Source organism: Ovis aries, unplaced genomic scaffold (assembly GCF_016772045.2).
Source record: "Ovis aries strain OAR_USU_Benz2616 breed Rambouillet unplaced genomic scaffold, ARS-UI_Ramb_v3.0 scaffold_85, whole genome shotgun sequence".
NCBI classification, from domain to species: domain Eukaryota; kingdom Metazoa; phylum Chordata; class Mammalia; order Artiodactyla; family Bovidae; genus Ovis; species Ovis aries.
In genome coordinates, this window is record NW_024599827.1 from 1,498,078 (window position 1) to 1,518,990 (window position 20,913).

General features: G+C 36.0%; 1 protein-coding gene across 3 annotated transcripts in view; it reads left to right on the plus strand.

Moving 5' to 3' along the window:
• HDGFL3 (HDGF like 3) overlaps positions 1-20,913 on the plus strand; it is a 79,493-nt gene that overhangs the window by 19,971 nt on the left and 38,609 nt on the right. The window contains exons 1-2 of one of the 3 annotated variants that reach the window (XM_060408769.1): positions 7,907-11,019; positions 17,958-17,997. The exons of the other annotated variants lie outside the window; for them this stretch is intronic. Of the exons in view, the coding sequence (XP_060264752.1) occupies positions 11,006-11,019; positions 17,958-17,997 (54 nt within the window). The 5' untranslated portion in view covers positions 7,907-11,005. Of the gene's footprint in view, positions 1-7,906; positions 11,020-17,957; positions 17,998-20,913 lie in introns of those variants that run through there. 3 annotated transcript variants of the gene reach the window in all.

Consider the following 20,913-nt stretch of genomic DNA (forward strand, 5'->3'; position numbering starts at 1 on the left):
AAAATGAAACTGCAGATAATGAGGAACTACAGTACATACATCTTTTTTTTGTTGAGATATAATTTAGGTAACAAATTCACCCATTTAAGTTATATAATTCAATGTTTTTTATTATATTCACAGTGTTATGCAACCATTACTAATTCTAGAACATTTTTATTACCCTCAGAGAAAACACATACCCGCTAAGCAGTCAGTCCTTATTCATGCTTACCCCAATCCATGTCAGTCAATAATCTATTTTGTCTCTAGGAGTTTACCTATTCTGGATATTTCATTAGAAAGTACCATAGAATATATGACCAAAACTATATCTGACTTTCATTTAACATGATGTTTTCAAAGTTCATCCGTGTTGTGGCATTTACCAGTACTTTTGTTCCTTTTAGTGGCTGAGTAACATTCCTTGGGTATCCCACATTTTGTTTATTTCTTCATCAATTAATGGTTATTTGGGTCACTTCCACTTTGGGCTGTTATAAATAAATAATGCTGCAATGAACATATGTGTACAGCTTTTTATGTGGATTTAATGTTTTCAGTCTCTTGAATATATTCTTTAGGAATGGAATTGATAAGTCATACAGTAACTCTTAGTTTTTAACCCTTTGTAAAATTTCTAGAGTTTTCACAGCCGTTGTGCCATGTTACATTCCATACAGCCTAATGGCCTTGATCAGAATCTCTAGTATAGTGCTGATAGAAGTAGTCAGCATGGACATCCACTGTCTTGTTCCTGATCTCACACAGGCAACTTTCAGTCTCTTACCATTAAATATGATGTTAGCTGTGAGTTTTTCATTGAGCCCTTTATCAGGCTGAGGGTATTTCCTTCTACTCCTAGTTTGTTGAATGTTTTTATCATGGAAGGATGTTGGATTTTGACAAATGCTTTCCCCACATCTATTGATATAATCATTTTGTGTTTTATCTTTTGTCTTATTAATATGGTGTATTGATTGATTTCTCTATGTTAAACCTCACGTTCTTGGGATAAAATTTCTTGGTCATGGTGCACAACTCTTTTCTATGTTGCTGGATCCTGTTTGCTAACAAAAAACAGAACCCCTGACACGCAATGATTGAACTTACAATTTTTTACTTCATGACAGTACAAAAGTGATACATATTCAGTAGAAATGACACTTGATTTGAATTTTGATCTTTTCTAAGGCCAGCGGTAGGCAGTAAGATACTTCTTGTGATGCTGGGCAACGGCAGTGAGCTGTAGCTCCCAGGCAGCCACACTGTCATGCAGATAAACAACCAATACACTTAGAACCGTTCTGTACCCTTACAACCATGCTGTATTTCACTTTCAGAATGGTATTCCATAAATCACATGATACTCAGCATTTTATTATAAAATAGGCTTTGTGTTAAATTATTTTGCCCAACGATAGGCTAATGTAAGTGTTCTGAGCACATTTAAAGAGGATAGGCTAAGCTCTGATATTTGAAATGTTAGGTGTATTAAATGCAGTTCTGTCTTAACGATAATTTCAGTTTATGATGGGTTTATTGGGATGTAACCCCGTCGTAAGTTGAGAAAGGTCTGTCTTTTTGTTGTAGAAGTTTGTATCTATAGTCATACATGATGGACTATATTTCTGTTTTCTTGTAATGTGTATTTCTGGGATCTTGGTATCACGATTAACAGTCCTTAAAAAATGAACTGGGGAGTGTTCCCTCCTCTTGTTCTTTGAAAGAGTTTGTGAAGGATTAGTATTCTTCTTTCAATGTTGGTAGGTTTTTAACCAGTGAAGTTTTCTGGACTTGAATTTTCCTTTGTGGTTAGTGTTTTTTTAAAAACAGCTTTATTAAGATGTTACTGACATAAAACATTGTGTAAATTTAAGGCTTGCAGTATTGACTTGATTCACTTACATAGTATAAAGTGATTGCCCCAGTAGTATTGTTTAGCCCTTCTGTCACCTGCATAATAACCATTTCTTTTTGTAGTGAGAATGTCTAAGATTTCCTCTCAGCTACTTTCAAGTCTATACAGTATTGTTAACTATACTCATCGTGCTGTATGTTAGATCCCCAAAACTCTAATCTCATAGCTGGAAGTTTGTGTCCTTTGACCAACATCTACCAATTTCTCCCCCTCCAGTCCCTGGCAGCCATCATTCTACTCTTGTGTCTGTGAGTTGGGTTTTTTTAGATTCTTTGTGGTAGTTTTCTTTTTTATTATGACTTCTGGTAATGTTTTTGTTACTAATTCAATCTCTTATTATAGTTCTACTCAAATTTCCTATTTCTTCTTAAGTGAGTTTCAGTAGTTTGTGCCTTTCTAGGATTTGTTCATTTTATGTAGGTTATCTGATTTGTTGGTATACAATTATCCATACTATTCCCTGATAGTCTTTTTTATTTCTCTAACTGAAAACTGAAACTGAAGTTGCTCAGTCGTGTCCAACTCTTTGCAACCCTATGGACTGCAGCCCACCAGGCTCCTCTGTCCATGGGATTTTCCAGGCAATAGTACTGGAGTGGGGTGCCATTTCCTTCTCCAGGTCTGAGCCACAAGGGAAGCCTTATTTCTCTAAGGCCAGTAGTAATGTTCTCTTTTTGTTCCTGATTTTAGTAATTTGAATCTTTCCTTTTTTTTCGTCAATCTTGCATAAGGTTTATCAGTTTTATTGATCTTTTCAAAGAATAAACTTTAGGTTTTATTGACTTCCTGTGTTTTTCTCTTGTTTGTTTTACTTATTTTCACTCTGATCTTTTATTTACTTTGAGTTAGTATGCTATTCTTTTTCCAGTTTCTTAAGGTAGAAGGTTAGGCTGTTGATTTGTGATCTTTTTTATTACAGGTGTACACGGTTACTAATTTCTCTCTAAGCATTGCTTTCAGTGCGTCCCATAGGTTTTGGTATGTTTTGCTTGTGTTTTCATTTATCTACAGGTATTTTTAATTTTACTTGTGATTTGATTTTACTTTACTCTCCTTTGCCAATTGGTTATCTAGGAGCATGTTGTCTAATTTCCACGTATCTGTGAATTTTCCAAATTTCATTCAAATAATGATGTCCAATTTCATTACACTGTGGTCAGAGTACATACTTTGTATGACTTAAGTGCTCTTAAGTTCATTGAAGCATGTTTTATGACCTAATGTGTGTTCTATTCTGTAGAATATTCATGTACACTTGAGAAGAATGTGTATTCTGTTGCTATTGAGTGGAGTGTTCTGTAGATGTCTGTTAGGTCTAGTTGGTTTATACTGTCTTCTGTTTCCTTTGTAGTCTTCTGCCGAGTTTAATTGTTCTATCCATTATTTAAAGCAAAGTTTTAAAGTCTCCATCTATTATTGTTGAATTGTCTATTCTCCTTTCTGTTCTGTTATAATAAGTCTTTTGTCTGATTTCTTTTGTAGCTTTGCTGATTTGGTAAAATATGTGGTAAGCTCTTCAATATTTAGATGCTCTAAAATAATTTCTATTTAGCCAGCAGTTATCAATGATTTAAAAAATCTTAAAACCACTTCAGGCCTGGAGACTTTCTGAGGATTTTTTTGGGGCATCTTTTAAATCATTTCATGGTTGTTGCTTTATTTACATGTTCCATTCTTCTTGAGTAAATTCTAACCATTTGTATTTCCCTAGAATAGTGTCTATTTTCGTACTATACACACACACACACACACACACCCCATCCTGTTATAATTTTTAAAGTCAGTCACTATAGTTACATCTCATTACTAATTTTATGTTTTTAAAAATTTGTATTTAATTAGATTTGTCAAAGATGTGTCAGCCTTACTGTCATTTTTTTTAACCAGAACTTGAACTCTTGGTGTTTATCCCCCTTTTATTTGGGTTAACCAGTTTTCCTATTTTTTTCCCTATATCGTGAAAAATTTCATGATGGAATTTCTGATTCCATCTTCACTACCTTTCCCAAGTATATTTTCCTTTCAAATTTTATGAAATAAATTCTTATATTTTTTTGAAAATGAAAAATTTTGAAGCTAGGAGTTTTTCTAAGGTCAGGTTTGGCTTCAACATTTAGATTTGGATAATTGGTATTTTATAATCATTTTCAGAGTAGATTTTAATTATGACTTTCTTTTTTGACCTTAGAGATGTTTTAGGAGATAATTTTAGAAATTATCATTGGTTACAAGTTTTTGTACAATGTTTAAAATTGTTTACTATAATTACCCTGTTATCAGAGTATGGAGTCTTTTATTAAACTATTTTTTGGTTTAAGTTTTCTTTTAATTTTGATCAATTTTTCAAAAATGTTCTTCATATTCCTAAAAAGAAGAGTTCTGTAGGAGCCAGTGTTTAGAGATGCAGAGGCATAGCTACTGTATTGACTATATTTCTACGTAACTCTCACAGCATTTTTGACTATTGAATAAATTTCAGAGCCTCACTTGGCACAAAAATGTTTATGACTTATAACTCCAGTGTAGTGTACCTTTGTCAAAATATAAAGATCCACTCTCTACTATTTCATGCTGTTTTTTAACCTCATAAGTTATGGTACCCGTTACCTGCTTTATTTTTGGTATGTATTTGGCTGTTGTATCTTTTTCTTTTGGGAGGTCGTGCACTTCACAGACCTTAGTTCCCCAACCAAAGATAGAGCCCATGCACCCTGCAGTGGGCAGTGGAAACGCAGTCTTAACAACTGGACTACTAGGGAAGTTCCTGGCTGTGTGGCTTTATCCAACTCATAACTTTTCTTTCCTGCTTTAAGATGTAAATTGTGTAAACAGTAGATATGTATCTTACTGTTTTTTGACCACCCCTGGGAGTTTCCCCCTATTCCTCCTCTTTGTTGGCAGTCTTCCTCAAGATTTTATCTGGGGGTTAACTCTGGGTTAGTCTCCCTGACAGACTTGATGACTTAGCTTTATGTAAAGGAGTCAGATGTAACCTTACCTTTAAAGAGCTTGAGATAGGTTAAGGAAGAGAACCATAGACTTATAAAGGAAAAGAATGAGATGTGTGTAGAGAGGGATGAGAAGATTTTCCTGTCAACAGGGCAGCTAGACTAAATGAACAAATAATAAAACTGACCAACCCAGAAGGAACATGAAAAAGAGAATGGATGGAGACATTTTTGTTGACATTTCCTGGGTTTCAGCCCCCTTCTCTGTCACAGGACATTGAAATGTAGTTTCTAGAATTATTTATTCTAAATAGTTTTTATTTATTCTAAATATTTATTGTCCTATTATTTGCAAAAGAACTTAGAATAGAACAGTCTAACTCTTACAGAGCGAGGGAATACTGCATCTTGAATGGACCTTCCTTATTTCAAATATATCTCTATTTTATTTACTTCTCTCCAATATATCTTGCCTCACCCCCAATCCTAGTCCAGGTTGGATGGACCTTCCTTTACATTTGGTGTTATTGCTTCCTGCCTCTCTGCAGTCAGTTTTGAAAGCTTTAATGAAAAGTGATAGTACCTCTGAGATGTGCAATTTAAGATGACTTCCAGTGTTGTTATTTTGAGGGATTGGATGAGAAAATTAAAATGCCTTAAAGTTTGGACCAAGTGACTTGCTCAGAGTTACAGAGCAAGTTAATAGAAAGAACTGCAGTACAGTCCATTGCCCTCTTTACTCACCCAAATAGGATGAGAGAGAGAAGTGAAAGAAAATACAGAATTCACTCTAACCATTTTGAGAGTTATTCAGAAACGCTTATGTGATTTAGAAAATTTAACACACCAGTAAGAAAAGGGTTTAAACCAGTCTTGGGATGAGCTGAAAGTGAAGTCGCTCAGTTGTGTCCGACTCTTTGGGACCCCGTGGACTGTAGCCTACCAGACTTCTCCATCCATGGGATTCTCCAGGCAAGAATACTAGAGTGGGTTGCCATTTATGTGCTAATTGTAATTTCTTCTTTTTTAATTGTGTTAAAATACACATAACAAAATTTACTGATTTTAAGCGTATAATTCAGTGGTATTAAGTACATTCACACTGTTGTGTAACCATCACCATCATCCATCTTCAGAACTTTTTCATATTGGAAAACTGAAACTCTGTACCCATTAAACAGTAACTCCCCATTCTCTTCTACACCCAAACCTCTTATCAGCCACCACTTTACTTTCTGTCTTTGAATTTGACTTCTGTGTACCTCGTATAAGTGGAATCCTATAATATATGTCTTTTTTGTGACTGGATTATTTCTCTTAGCATAATGTCCTCAGAGTTCATCCACGTTGTAGCATGTGTTAGAATTTCTTCCTTTTTGAGACTAAATAATATTTTATTGTATGTATATTTTGTTTCTTCATTCATTCATTAATGAAAACCTGGAAAGCTTCACCTTTTAGCTATCGTGAATGATGCTGCTATAAACATGTGGGTACATGTATCTGCTGGAGATCCTGCTTTTAATTCTTTTGGGTATATACTCAAAAGTAGAATTGCTGGATCATATGATAATATTTTGTAAATTTTTTTTAGGAAACACCATATTGTTTTCCATAGGGAATGCACCATTTTACATTTCCACCAACAGTGCACAGGGGTTCCAGTTTCTCTGTATCTTTGCCAACACTTTATTTTCTAGGTTTGGGGGGGGGTTATTTTTGTCTTTTGAAAGTAGGCATCCTAATGGATATGAAGTGATATCTCATTGTGGTTTCAATTTGTATTTCTTTAATGATTAGTCAGGTTGAAAATATTTTCTTGTGCTTTATTGGCAATTTGTGTATCTTTGGAGAAATATATCTCGCAGTCATTTGCCCATTTTTAAATTGGGTTATTTGTGGGGTTTTTGTTACCAAGTTGTAAGAGTTCTTTATATATTCTAAATATTATTAACTCCTTATCAGATACATGATTTGCAAATATTTTTCCCATTATGTGGACTCCCTTTTCATTTTGTTGATCATTGCACTTGGTGTAATTTATTTAAAAATAAAGCAAAGAAAAGGACTCTGAACAGATTGTCCTGGGACAGTGAATGTTTATAGATATCCATATGCAGCATATTGGGGAGGACAGGAGCAGTGAAATACAAGGTCCTGGGGTCCCTGAGATCGTATCAGAAAGATGGCAAGGTGAGAATGAAGGCAGAGCACAAGTTTGCCCAGGCCGAGCCTTACATGAGGAGTTGGGTGTAACTGAAAGCAAAGAAAGTGAGATGTCATATTGAGAAGATGCCTGTGACTGATTATTTAAATGTTTAAATATTTTGCATAGATGAGACAGTCAGGGTGGTTTGGCTAAGCTCCCACCTCTATTTGTCAAAAACAGGCAGCGTTTAAGACTATTATGTGATTTAATTTTGCTTGATGTATAGAACTACTCGAATTTTCAAGTGATGAATTTCATCCCTGAGACATAAACTAAAGGAAGGAATCTCTGAGAAAATTATCCTCTGGAATTTTTGGTGTTTTCTTTCTAGTGTCTACTTTATATTATTAAATATTTGTTTAGCAACCCTGTCAGAAACATACTCATTACAGTTTTTCAGTTTTTCTGTTTGGTAGATTAATGCTTTTAGCAGAAAGACAGAACTAATTTCACATCTTTATCCTTAAAAAGAGATGAATTACAATTGGATGCATTTAGCAGATGGTTCTAAATCCTTAGAATATTATTAATACTGCTTATAGGTTAAATTTTGGGGCACTTCATGGATTTTCATACTTGTATTTTGCTTCTTGATGTTCACCTTTTGTCTGATATTAGCAGTCTGGGGCATAGGTCCTTTTCTTCAGAGCCATTTGGGATAATTACTGCTATCCTAAATTTGAAAGTGTGCAAAGAGTATTTGCTTTTTCCAGCCTTTATGCTGTTTCTTCCCTTTCTCTCTAGCTTTTTAAAAGTCTTTTTATGCTATGCTTTATGATTATCCAAAGATTTTCTTTATGGCGCTATAACACATCTCTGTTTTTTAAACTTTTTTTTTTTTTTCAGTAAAGAACATCCTGACAAGACAAGGATGTAAACATTGACTGTATTAAATAAGAATGACCACAATAGAGAATAAACACCTCAGATAACAAGTAGCATCCATTAATTAGTCAAATAGAAGAGAGTCTTTGAAGAGCACATCTAGAATGCAAAATAAGTGTTTAGAGACAAATGGAAGGCAAGAGATTATGATAAGCACAAGTATGTTTCAGAGAGCATCAGCTTGGCAACAACATGAACCCTAGAAGACAAGACAGATAGTTCAAAATTAATTATCTGAAGTATAATAAAGGAAAATTTCTCGATTTTAATTAAAGACCTAACATTGAAAAGCTTACTCCTTGGAAGAAAAGTTATGACCAACCTAGATAGCATATTGAAAAGCAGAGACATTACTTTGCCAACAAAGGTCTGTCTAGTCAAGGCTATGGTTTTTCCTGTGGTCATGTATGGATGTGAGAGTTGGACTGTGAAGAAAGCTGAGCGCCGAAGAATTGATGCTTTTGAACTGTGATGTTGGAGAAGACTCTTGAGAGTCCCTTGGACTGCAAGGAGATCCAAACAGTCCATTCTGAAGGAGATCAGCCCGGGATTAATTTGGAAGGAATGATGCTAAAGCTGAAACTCCAGTACTTTGGCCACCTCATGTGAAGAGTTGACTCATTGGAAAAGACTCTGATGCTGGGAGGGATTGGGGGCAGGAGGAGAAGGGGACGACAGAGGATGAGATGGCTGGATGGCATCATGGACTTGATGGATGTGAGTCTGAGTGAACTCCGGGAAATGGTGATGGACAGGGAGGCCTGGCGTGCTGTGATTCATGGGGTTGCAAAGAGTTGGACACGACTGAGCGACTGAACTGAACTGAACTGAACTGAACATTGAAAATAGATAAGGCTGATTGCATTTTAGGTTATACTACATATTTTGGGTAAAAGTTTTATATCTTAAATTAAATTTATAATTCTGTATGCTCCTATCAAGGAGTGAGGTGCAAACAGTATATTAGCTTATCATGATACACAATAAACTATGATGGGATCTTTATTGAATTTGAATTGTATTTATGGTCTAATATGGGAAAAATCTGCATCTTATAATATTAAGGTTTCTAATACATAAATGTCTGTTTCTTCATTTATTTGGGCTTTCTTAAATGTTTTAAAATCATTTTATAATTTGCTGGGGTAACTTACACTTTTTGTTGCTGTTGTAAATGAGTGTTTGTTTTTAAATTATATTTTCATTTTATTGTCCTTTGAAATGTATGAGGAAGGGCAGATATTTCTGACAAGACAAGACATTTATGAACAGTAAAAATAAGATGGTGGAACTTGTCCTATCAAATATCAAACTGTAGATTTGCTCAAATAGTAATTAATAGTAAATTAAGACAGTGTTTTTGCCTCAGCGAGAGTTGTATTGACTAATAGAACAGAATGGTTACCCAGAAACTGGTCCAGATATATGGAATCATGCTGTGACAAGGGTGGCATTGCAGGTGGGGAAGGGGGAACATGGAGAGTATTTTTAAACAATGCTAGCATTAGTTATCCACATGAGTTTATTATATAGGATCCATGTGAAGTTGGGTCCCTATTTCACACTGTGTACAAAAATCATTTCCACATAGATAGAAGTGTGAAAATGCTTTTAGAGCATATGAGAGGAATATACAGTTTTTATATCCCTGGGAAAGGGAAGAATTTTCTGTGACAACATAGGAAAAAACGAGCCTTGGAAGGAAAAATTGATAAATTTTAGTACATTAAAATCAACTGCTTCTGTTCAATTCAAAAATCCTTTAATGAACTTGAAGCTGCAACCTGGAGGAAGTTGCTTGCTACACACAGAACCAAAAAAGCTTTAGAGTACAGAATGAATCAATAAGAAAAAAGACAAATAGCTGGATAGAAAAATAGGCAAAAAGACATGAATAGCCATTTCATAAAAAATACATATATAAGGCCTTGTAAATACCATAAAAGATGCTCAACCTTTTTAGTAATAAGGCAAGATAATAATGTATGCCTAAAATTAAAGAGATTTTCCAACATCATATATTGGAGAGGGTGTGGATCAACAGGAATTCTCTTTTTTTTTTTTTGGTCATTATCTGTGTTTTATTAGACTGCATGACTTTTTTTAATATATATTTTTTGACATATGGTGGGTTTACAAAGTTGTGCCAATCTGTGCTGTGCAGCAAAGTGACTCTGTTATACACATATACATGTTCTTTTTAAAAATTCTTGTCCGTATGGTTTATTCCCAGAAGATTGGATATAGTTCCCTGTGCTATGCAGTAAGACCTTGTTTATCCCAATAGGAATTCTGATACACCACTAGAGTATAAATTCGTCAGTCACTTTGGAAAACAAATTAGCTTTATGTTGTGAAGTTGAATCTTGCAACTTTCTGACTCAGCATCTGTAACCCTACAGAAACTCACATATGTGTACTAGAAGATGTGTAGAAGAATATTCACACCAGCCTGATCCATAATAGCAAAAAAAACTTGGAAGTAACCTTGATGTCCTTGATAGAGAATGGAAAATTAAATTATGGTATATTGATGTAAAAATATTAAGCATTAAAAATAAGTGAACTATAGCTATATATCGGTTCCTTTCAATGTAATTAGGCTAGCTTTGTAATTATCAGTGTCAAAAAATAATAAAGCAGTTTTATTTTTTGGGTAAGCAACATTTACCCATTTGTGGAAAAAAATTTTTACTGAATTCCTGCTGTGTGCCAGGCAGTGTTTTGGGAGCCAGTGATTTAGTAGTGAATGAGGATGGAGCCGTTTTCTGTCCCATAAAGCTTGTTTTAGGTTAGAGCTGAACAGACAACGAATAAGCAAGCAAGCACAGCAGTCTGTAGTTTAATGTAACTGTAAGAGATATGGAAAAAGATGAAGCAAGGAAAGAGGAGAGCATATGATGTGCTGCTGTGTGGGTGTGTGTTTCTGCACAATCAAGGAAGGGTTTTCTGAAAATGTGACATTTGAGCAGAGTCAGAATTTCTAGAGGAGGAAGTCATACAGCTCTCTGGGGGTAGAAGTTGGAATACACTTGGCATGTTCAGGGAAGAGCCAGAAGACAAATGCGGCTAATAAGGTATGAGCTAGGACCAGGGGCAGAAATGCAGGAGATGAGTTCAAGGAGGTTGACAAAATTCATACCAGGGTTCTTAGAGCTTTAGCAATGAGTTTAGAATTTAAAAAATAATGAAAGTCATTGGAGTGTTTTGAGCAGAATAACATGATCTGACTTATATTCAGGATCCACTGTTGGGAGCAGAGGTGGCAGGTAGGGAGGTGGATGCAAAGGGCCCAGTTAGGAGCCTTGTGTAGAAGTGTAGGCATTAGATGACAGTAGAGTAGATCAGAGGGGACAGAAGTGAATACAGGAAGAAATGGCAAGTTAGGTGATATATTTGAGGGGGTGTGATGGAAAGGAATTAGTGTTTAATGAGATATATCTGTATGGGGGAGAAGTAAATCAATAATGACTTCCAGTTTCCTAATAGGAGCAGCTGGTTGAACAGTGATGTCATTTACTTGCATTGAGCATACTGAAAGATAAATGAGTTGGACCATAAGATTAAGAGTTTGTTTTTAGACCTATTAAATTTGAAATGCCTGTGAGACACTGGAGTATGTGAGTCTGACACTCAAAAGGGAGGTCTGAAGTTTGGGGTTAGAAATTAGTCCATCAGTGTATCAGTGGCATTCATGGAATTGGATGAAATCACCAAGGGAGTAAGTGTAGGTAGAGAAGAGGAGCTGTGAAAAGAAGTGGATGGTGAGAGAGGAAAAAAATACCAGGAGAGTGTAATGTCCTGAGAAGAGAAGAAAACATTTCAATAAATGTGTTCTATAATGGAGAAATATATTTGCAGTAGAAATTATAAATATCAGGTTAATATATTACAGATGAATAGTAAAAAGACAGAAACCTATAGAGAAATGCAAAAATGATATGAATAGGCAAATCACTGAAGGGCAAATCCTAATAGCCAATAAACCTATGAAAAGATGCTTAACCTTACCATTAATCAGGGAAATGCAAATTTAAAAGAGCAATAGTACCTAATGCTGTAAAAGATTGGAAGGGAGGTCGTTTTTATACGTTGGTGGAAATGTGAATTATTATAGCCCTCTTTGAAAGCAGTCTGGCAATATCTATTAAAATGAAAAATACCTTTACTGTATGATCCAGCAGTCTCTTTTTTGGAAATCTGTCTCGTGGAAATAGAAGCACCAGTGCATAAAAATCTTACGTATGTTTACTCTAGCTTTTTTTAAGGGCAAAAATGCTAAGAATAAGGTAAATACCCATTCCTGAAGGAAAAGTTGGATAAATTATAGGTTATCCAATCACTGGATTATTATGCAGTCATTAAAAATAAATGAGTTAAATCTGCCAGTTGACTTTAAGGACTTTTAATAATGCAGAGAATTTGATAAAATATTCATTTGGTGAGCATGTGTATGTGAAACATAGCAGCCCCCCCCAAAAAAAAAAACTTCTGCCTGTGTATAAAATATTTGTATATGAACATGGAGAAATGCATACTTTGCTATGAGTAATCATGCCTCAAGACTCTCAGGGGGATTGGTTCCAGTACCCCCAAAGATACCAAAATCTGTGGACACCCAAGTCCTTTATATAAAACCCACACACACCCTCCCATACATTTTAAATCGTCTCTAGCTTACTAGTAATACCTAATACAATGTAAATGTTGTATAATTACCAGCATTTGGCAAATTCAGGTTTTACTTTTTGGAATTTTCTGGGTTTTTTTTTTTCTCAAATAATTGTCATTCCTTGGTTGACTGAATCAGCAGATGAGGAACCATGGATATGGAGGTTCCAGCTGTAATTATGACCTGGGGATAAGTAGATCTGAGGTGGTTGTAGAGGTAAACTCCTTATTTACCACTCAGTAAACTAACACACACACACATCTCTATTTAAAAGAAAAAAAGGATCTCCCTGATAAAACAGCTTTTGTGACATATCCCATTTATGTAAAATATATGTGAAAAGTGAAAGCGTTAATCACTCAGTCATGTCCAACTATTTGCGAACACATGGATGGTAGCCCGCCAGGCTCCTCTGTCCATGGGATTTTCCAGGCAAGAGTACTGGAGTGGGTAGCCATTCCCTTCTCCAGGGGATCTTCCTGACCCAGGGATCAATCCTGGGTCTCCCCTGCATTGCACGCAGATTCTTTACCATCTGAGCCACCAGGGGAGCCCAAAATATATGTGCATGTATATAAAAGACATGAAAAGATAGTCACAAAAATGGTCATCTAAAATGTAATTATTTTTAAAAAATAAAATGCTAAACTAGAATGTACTTGCCATCATTGTTTTTCCCTCTTTGATGCTGATTCAGATGGAGAACCTTGATATTGATCAGATAAATTCAGTTTTCAGATAGCATGAAGATAATTTTGAAATAAACGTAAGATTATTATCATTTTGTGCTCTTCACTAAATTCTGCTTCAGTATCCATATTTATTTTGCTGTCTTAACCAACCATTTTTGGTGAATAAACTAAATAATATGATACTCAAAATTAGAACAGGTCAGTGATCAAATCCAGAAGCAGCTAGCTGTGTTCAGTTGAGGGGTAAACCTAACTGAATGTTTGAATCGTGAACACTCTTGTCTACTGTTGCTACACATACTCGCTCAGTGGATATGGAGGGACTCTCATACTGTTCAGTTGTAGACAGAAAGTATTTAAATTATTATATCTGTTGATTTTTAAAATGAAATTGAAGCAGGTATCATGACTCTCATTAGTAATGCAAACTTCTCAGAGCACTGTGGAGACCTGTGGGTTTGGAAACTGTCATTTACAAAATGTTGGATTCTGGCCTGGCTGGTTTTCTTTTGTCTCGTCTTCATGCATTATTTAGTTCTCATCTATTTTTCCTCTTTTTAAAATGTATTGTTTTATTTTTATTGGAGTATAATTGCTTGACACTGCTGTGTCAGTTTCTGCTGTACAGCAAAATGAATCCGCTATATATTTACATATATCTCTGCTTTTTTAATTTCCTTCCCGTTTAGGTCACGTCAGAGCACCAGTAGAGTTCCCTGAGCTATGAGTAGGTTCTCATTAGTTACCCGTTATATACATAGTAGTGTATGTATGTCAGCTCCACTCTCCTGATTCATCTCACTTCCCCCCTTTCCTGCTTGGTCCATGTTTGTTCTCTACGTCTGTGTCTCTTTTTGCTATGCAGTTGAGATCATCTGTACCATTTTTCTAGATTTATTACTCATCTTGACTTGCCCCCACTTTTGTTGTTTCTCCCTATGATTCAGCTACTTTTCTTTTGTTCCTCATTTCGCTTTTTTGAAACTATTTTGCCTCTACTCTGTGTCCAAACCCATTCTGTGATGCTCACATTGCTCCTGTCCCTTTGGATGATCACTCTCTGCTAATGAGAAGTCTTCAAAGCAGTCCTAGTACAGAAGCAGGCTAAATACAAGAATTAATGTGGTCAATTCTGTATAATTATTTGAAACTTCAAACTTTATTTAAAGCCAAATTTTCTTCCTTCCAAAGAAGCTTGTGCCTCCTAAAGGTTGGTGTACTCTAGTAAGAGGAGGGGTCAACTAATTTTGTTGACCTTACCTAGTATATTGACTGCTTATCCAACATTCTTCAGCCCTCTAGGATTGAAATGGGATAGAAGGTGATAGGACAGTTCTTATTATTATGAGCTGGTGTTGGTGCTTTCTGGCCTGGGCAACATTTTAGAGCTGATTCTTTTAGCTCATGAATTCTTTTGTGCTTTCTTCAGAGGTATTCTGTTTTACCTTTGGCTACATAACAAATTACTCAAAAACTTACTGGTTTAAAACAGTGAACATTAAAGTTTCTGTGGATCAGGAATCTAGGTGTGACTTACCTGGACCCTCTGCCTCTGTATCTATCACAGTCATTAGGCTTATCTAGGGAGTGGATTTGCTTCCAAGCTTGTTCCAGTAGTTGTTGGCAGGCTTCAGTTCCTTGCGAGTTATTGGCCTTATTTCTTCATGAGCTGTTGGCCAGAGCCATCCCTGGATTCCTTGCCACATGGGCTTCTCCAGAGAGCAACTCAAGATACAGCAGCCAGCTTCCTCAGAACAAGCAACCAAGAGAGGAAGAGTCAGCAAGCTGGAAGTGATTGACTTTTGTAACATGGTCTTGGAAATGACATCCCATCTCTTGTGCCATATTCCATTCATTGGAACTAAGTGGCTAGATCTAGCCCACACTCAAAAAGGGGATTATACAGGGCCATGAATACCAGGAAATGGGGATTACTAGGAACTGATTTAGAAGCAGCCTACCACCAGTAATCCTGGGATTATCTCATCTTCACTTCTCTTGATACAGGCAAATGTATTAATATTTCCTGTGAATAGTCACTTAATCCAGTCCCTCCACCCTGGGTTTGTCATGGTACAAACCTTCTTCCTGCTGTGGTCCCCTCACCTCAGATGGCCCTCTTGGATAGAATTTAAGACATCTCTCATACTGTCTCTACCTAATGGTCCATGGAAGACCTGCATTCTTACCACAAGGAACTCTTGGAGTGCACACCAGTCTCAGTGCAGTCATCAACCATTTCGTTCTGCCATCAGAGGGGCTCACCAGGAAGTTCTGTAGTCTTCCTCAGGCTTTCTCAAACTTGAGTCAAACACCAGTCTCCTGTGACACCCAAGCTCTAGAAGATTTATCTTAAGATCTCCAAGGGTCTTGTTGAAACTTCTTTCCCTAGGTCAAGGCACTTGGGGTAAAAGAGCTTTTTCCAAAAATCCTCTCCTAATCTCCACCTCTTCTTTTGACTTCTCCAGCCTTTCTTTGTTTTGTTTTCTTACTGTGCTGAAGCTAAAGTTTACAAGGTTCTTATTCACCTCATTTTGCATGTATTATCTATGTCTTGCATCTTCAACTGAAACTGACACTCGGGTAGTGTATCTCCTGTTTGATATGTGATTTGCCTTCTTCCTACTCCTTCACTGAAGGTGTCTGCCTTAGACAGTTATAGTCACTATAACAAGAAAAGTGATTAGCAACTAATTTAGTAGACCAGACAGTAAAACAAATAGAGAAAAGATGGAGGAAAGATTAATAAAGATTGGGAAAGGGAAGAAGAGACAAGAGAACACTAAATACCTTTTTTTCAAATTAAAATAGATAAATATCATCTTAATATTATTGGTTAAATATTATTTTGGAGAAGGCAATGGCACCCCACTCCAGTACTCTTGCCTGGAAAATCCCATGGACGGAGGAGCCTGGTAGGCTGCGCTCCATGAGGTCACTAAGAGTCGGACACAATTGAGCGACTTCACTTTTACTTTTCATTTTCATGCATTGGAGAAGGAAATGGCAACCCACTCCAGTGTTCTTGCCTGGAGAATCCCAGGGACAGAGGAGCCTGGTGGGCTACTGTCTATGGGGTTGCACAGAGTTGGACACGACTGAAGTGACTTAGCAGCAAATACTATTTTAATAGTGTTCTTGAAATATAGGAAGTACTTTTTAAATTAAAAATGAGGTATTTGAGTTATAATTCATGTAATAAAAGTAAAGTTGAAGAGAAAAAACAGAAGCATAAAAAGCCAGACATTATATTACAAACAGAAATGGTCTCCATTTGTATCAATAAAGTAATGCAATGTTTATAAGAGACCAATCTTAACACGAAATAGTAGAAGACAAAAATTAGCTCCAAATTGAGAAGATACCATAATTGAATAAAACAAGAAGTGGCAGTGATTTGTATCATATAAAATAGAATTTAAGGGCGAAAAGCAGATATTATGTATCATTTTGTTGACAACATAAACCTCAGTGAATTGACACCAAAAATAAAAGATGTGCCCAAATTGGTACAGATACTGTGAATTGGATTCATAGCTATCTGTATTTAGTTTAAAATTATTTTCTTTTATTTTTTTGATGGAGAAGACAGGGTTTGGAAGATATGAGTAAAACAGGGAATTCTCTCCCCATTAAAATGTTTTGTATGAAATTTTGCTTATAATTAAGGGAACTTAGCTAGAGGAAGACCAGCTAAGACTCTCTTCAAGGGGAATGGGAAAGGAAAGGCTGAAATTCTGCAGTTATAGTATCCTTTGAAATTCAGACCAGGTTTAAAACTGGAGACTCATTCCAGACCCCCCTTGCAGTGGGAAAAGGTGCCTCTGTGTCTAATCAGAGAAAGTTCTCATTGGGGCTTCCCAGGCAGGGCTGGTGGTAAAGAACCCACCTGCCAATGCAGGAGACAAGAGACTCGGGTTGAATCCCTGGGTCAGGAAGATCCTCTGGAGAAGGAAATGGCAACCCACCCCAGTATTCTTGCCTGGGAAATCCTATGGACGGAGGAACCTGGTGGCCTACAGTTCATGGGGTCACAAACAGTCTGACACGACTGAACACACACACAAGATTCTCATTGGTCCAGAGAGGCTGACTGTTCAGAGAAAAAGTCATCCTTAGGAGAGTCTGGAAGTTTAATTGTCCTTTTGCTCTTTACCTAATATAAATTCCATTCTGCAGTTATTTTTTTTTTAAATCAGGCTTGATCGTGCATGCTCTGAGCATCAATATTTTTATTGAATTACTCTTAAAAAATAATATTTTTGTTTAGTTCTAATTATAGAAGAAGTATAGTTTTATAGCACTACCATGCCTATTCCTTTGAGGTAGCTAGTACTGACAGTTTGGTATGCACCCTTCCTCGTGTTTTACTCCACTTGTGTACACATTCACATGCATGCATGGTTTTATAGTGACCATTTTTATTCTGCATGATGCTCCTTGCTCTTGTGCTTGATATACTGCTAGCTTTCCAAGTCAACACATATGATCTTGGCTATGGATGTGCCAGAGCCTGATTGCACCGTAACTGACTTAACCACTCCTACACTGATTGATGGCCTGCTAGTTGTTTCTTCTTTGGCAGGAGAACCTCCGTGAACGTGTTGGTTTGTTTATCTTTGTATACTCACTCATGTTCTTATTTCCATAGGATAGATTGGTTCCTAAAAGTGAAATTGTTAGGCCATGTGGTATGTATGTTTTCATTTTATAACATATGCGATCATATCAGCTTCTTAAATGTTTGTAGCAGTTTATAGTTCTAGTAATTGTTTATGTGGGGTGGTGTTCACTTCCCTACACTCATTGTTAGGCACATTTCTAGCTTACAAAAATAATTCATGGAATCCTTTTGCAATGGGTGAAGTCACAAAAGAAATATGGGAGAATTTGGGGGTAATCTTGGAATACCAAAGACCTTTTAAGCACAATACAAACCTGTAAGTTACAAAGGAAATGATTAATAGTTTTTAGTATATAAAAATTAAGAATTTCTGCTAGCAAAAAAATGTTGCAGATGAAATCAAGACATGATAAATGGGTAAAATACATGTAACAAATGGTAGGAAGAGGACTGACATAGATAGACAAAATGAGCTTTTAATGATCAGTAACAAAAGTAGACAGCAACCCAGTAGAAAAGTGGGTATGGATAAGCAGTTTCTAGAAATACAATACAAATGAATTTCAGCATATGAAGGGGTACTGAGCATCACCTGTAATTAAGGAAGTGCAAATTAAAACCCCATTTTTCACACAGCACACTAGATAAGATAAATGGATCTCCATTATTAGTAAAGATGCAGGGATTTAGAGACACATTATTGGTGGAAGTGCAATGTCTAATTGACAATTTGGTGGGTTTTTTAAACTTTTAAAAAATATTTTAATTGGAATATAGTTGATATTGTGTTAATTTCAGGTATACAGCAAAGTGATTCGGATATATATACTTTCCCAAATTCTTTTCCATTATAGGTGGTTACAGGATACTGTCAGTCCCTGTGCTATACCAGAGATCCTTGTTATTTATCCATTTTCTATATAGTAGTGTGTATCTGTTAATCCCTAATTCTAATTTATCTCTTCCCTACCTTTCTCCCTTTGGTAACCATAAATTTGTTTTCAATGTCTGTAGTCTGTTTCTGTTTTGTAAATTTTTTTAAAAAGTTCAAATTATCTTTGTTTTATAGATTCCACATATAAGAGATACCATGTGATATCTTTCTCTGCCTGACTTGTTTCACTTAGTATGATAATCTCTAGGTCCATCCATGTAGCTGCAAATGGCATTATTTGATTAAAACTTCTTTAAATTCAATTGTTTTTAGCTAAAGTACATACACAGTTTTAAAACCCTTGGCATATAAGAAAGCACAGCAGTTTCCTGTCTCACATTGATTTATTGTCCAAACAATATTAGTTGATCATACTTTGAAAACAAGGTTTTAACCAACTTGTTATACCTTCGTTATCCTCTCTCCTCTCTCCTCCTCTTTTTACCAAAATATTATTACAAAATTTTTGAAATATAAAGAAAGTTGATAGAAAAAGTGGGCTTCATACCCCCACCACCTGGAATCTACATTTAACATTTTATTTTATTTTAAAACATTTCTATCCATCCATCACCCATTTATCTTACTTTTATATATTTTAAATTAATTTGTGTACATTGTTATGTTTTATTCCTAAACACTTTAGCATGCATGTAATTAACTAGGATTTAATGTTTATTTACATTTTTGAGGTAAAAAGTCACTTACAGTGAAATGCATAAATCTTAAGTGTTCCATTTGATGCATTATGACAAATTTATATACCTGTTAAAACCCAAACCCCTATCAAGATATGAAATACACCATCCTCCCAGAAAATTCTCTTATGCCTGTTTCTTTAAGTCACACCACTCCCATCTATCCCCAGAGGTAACCACTGTTCAGGGTTGTTTTTTTTTTTTTATCATAAACTAGCTTTTTCTTTTCTGAAAATTCATGTAAATGGAATCATGTAATATTCTATTTATGCTATATTCCAGTATTATTCTTTTATGTACATTTCTGTCATTTACCATGTTTTTGAGATTCATCCATGTTGTTGTGTTATTAGTACTTTTTATTACAGAATAATATTAGCTTGTAAGAATATACTACAGTTTGTTAAACCATTCTCATGTTGATGGATATCTGTGCTATTCCAGATTTTTACCATTCTGAGTGAAGCTGCCATATAGATCCTTATACAACTCTTTGTGTTAACTTGCATTTCTCTTTCTCTTTCATTTCACTTTCATTTCCCTTGGTTAAATGTGTAAAGCACTGTGACCATTTGATGTGTTAAAAGATAGATAAAACTTCATATCTATCAGAATGGCTAAAATTAAAAAGACTGGCCACACTAAATGTAGGTCAGGGTGCAGACGAGATGGAACTCATGTATTGTTCAAGGGGTTATAAAATAATATAACCACTTTGGGAAAGAGTGTGGAAGTTTCTTAGGTCGTTAAACATACACCTCTATTATTGCCCAGTAATCCTTCTCCTCAGTTGAGTTCAATTCAGTTGCTCAGTTGTGCCCGACTCTTTGCGACCCCATGAATTGCAGCACCCCAGGCCTCCCTGTCCTTCACAATCTGCCAGAGTTCACTCAGACTCACGTCCATTGAGTCCGTGATGCCATCCAGCCATCTCATCCTCGGTTGTCCCCTTCTCCTCCTGCCCCCAAATCCCTCCCAGCATCACAGTCTTTTCCAATGAGTCAACTCTTCGCATGAGTTGGCCAAAGTACTGGAGCTTCAGCTTCAGCATCATTCCTTCCAAAGAAATCCCAGGGTTGATCTTCAGAATGGACTGGTTGGATCTCCTTGCATTCCAAGGGACTCTCAAGAGTCTTCTCCAACACCACAGTTCAAAAGCATAAATTCTTCGGTGCTCAGCCTTCTTCACAGTCCAACTCTCACATCCATACATGACCACTGGAAAACCATAGCCTTGACTAGACAGACCTTAGTCGGCAAAGTAATGTCTCTGCTTTTGAATACACTATCTAGGTTGGTCATAACTTTTCTTCCAAGGAGTAAGTGTCTTCTAATTTCATGGCTGCAGTCA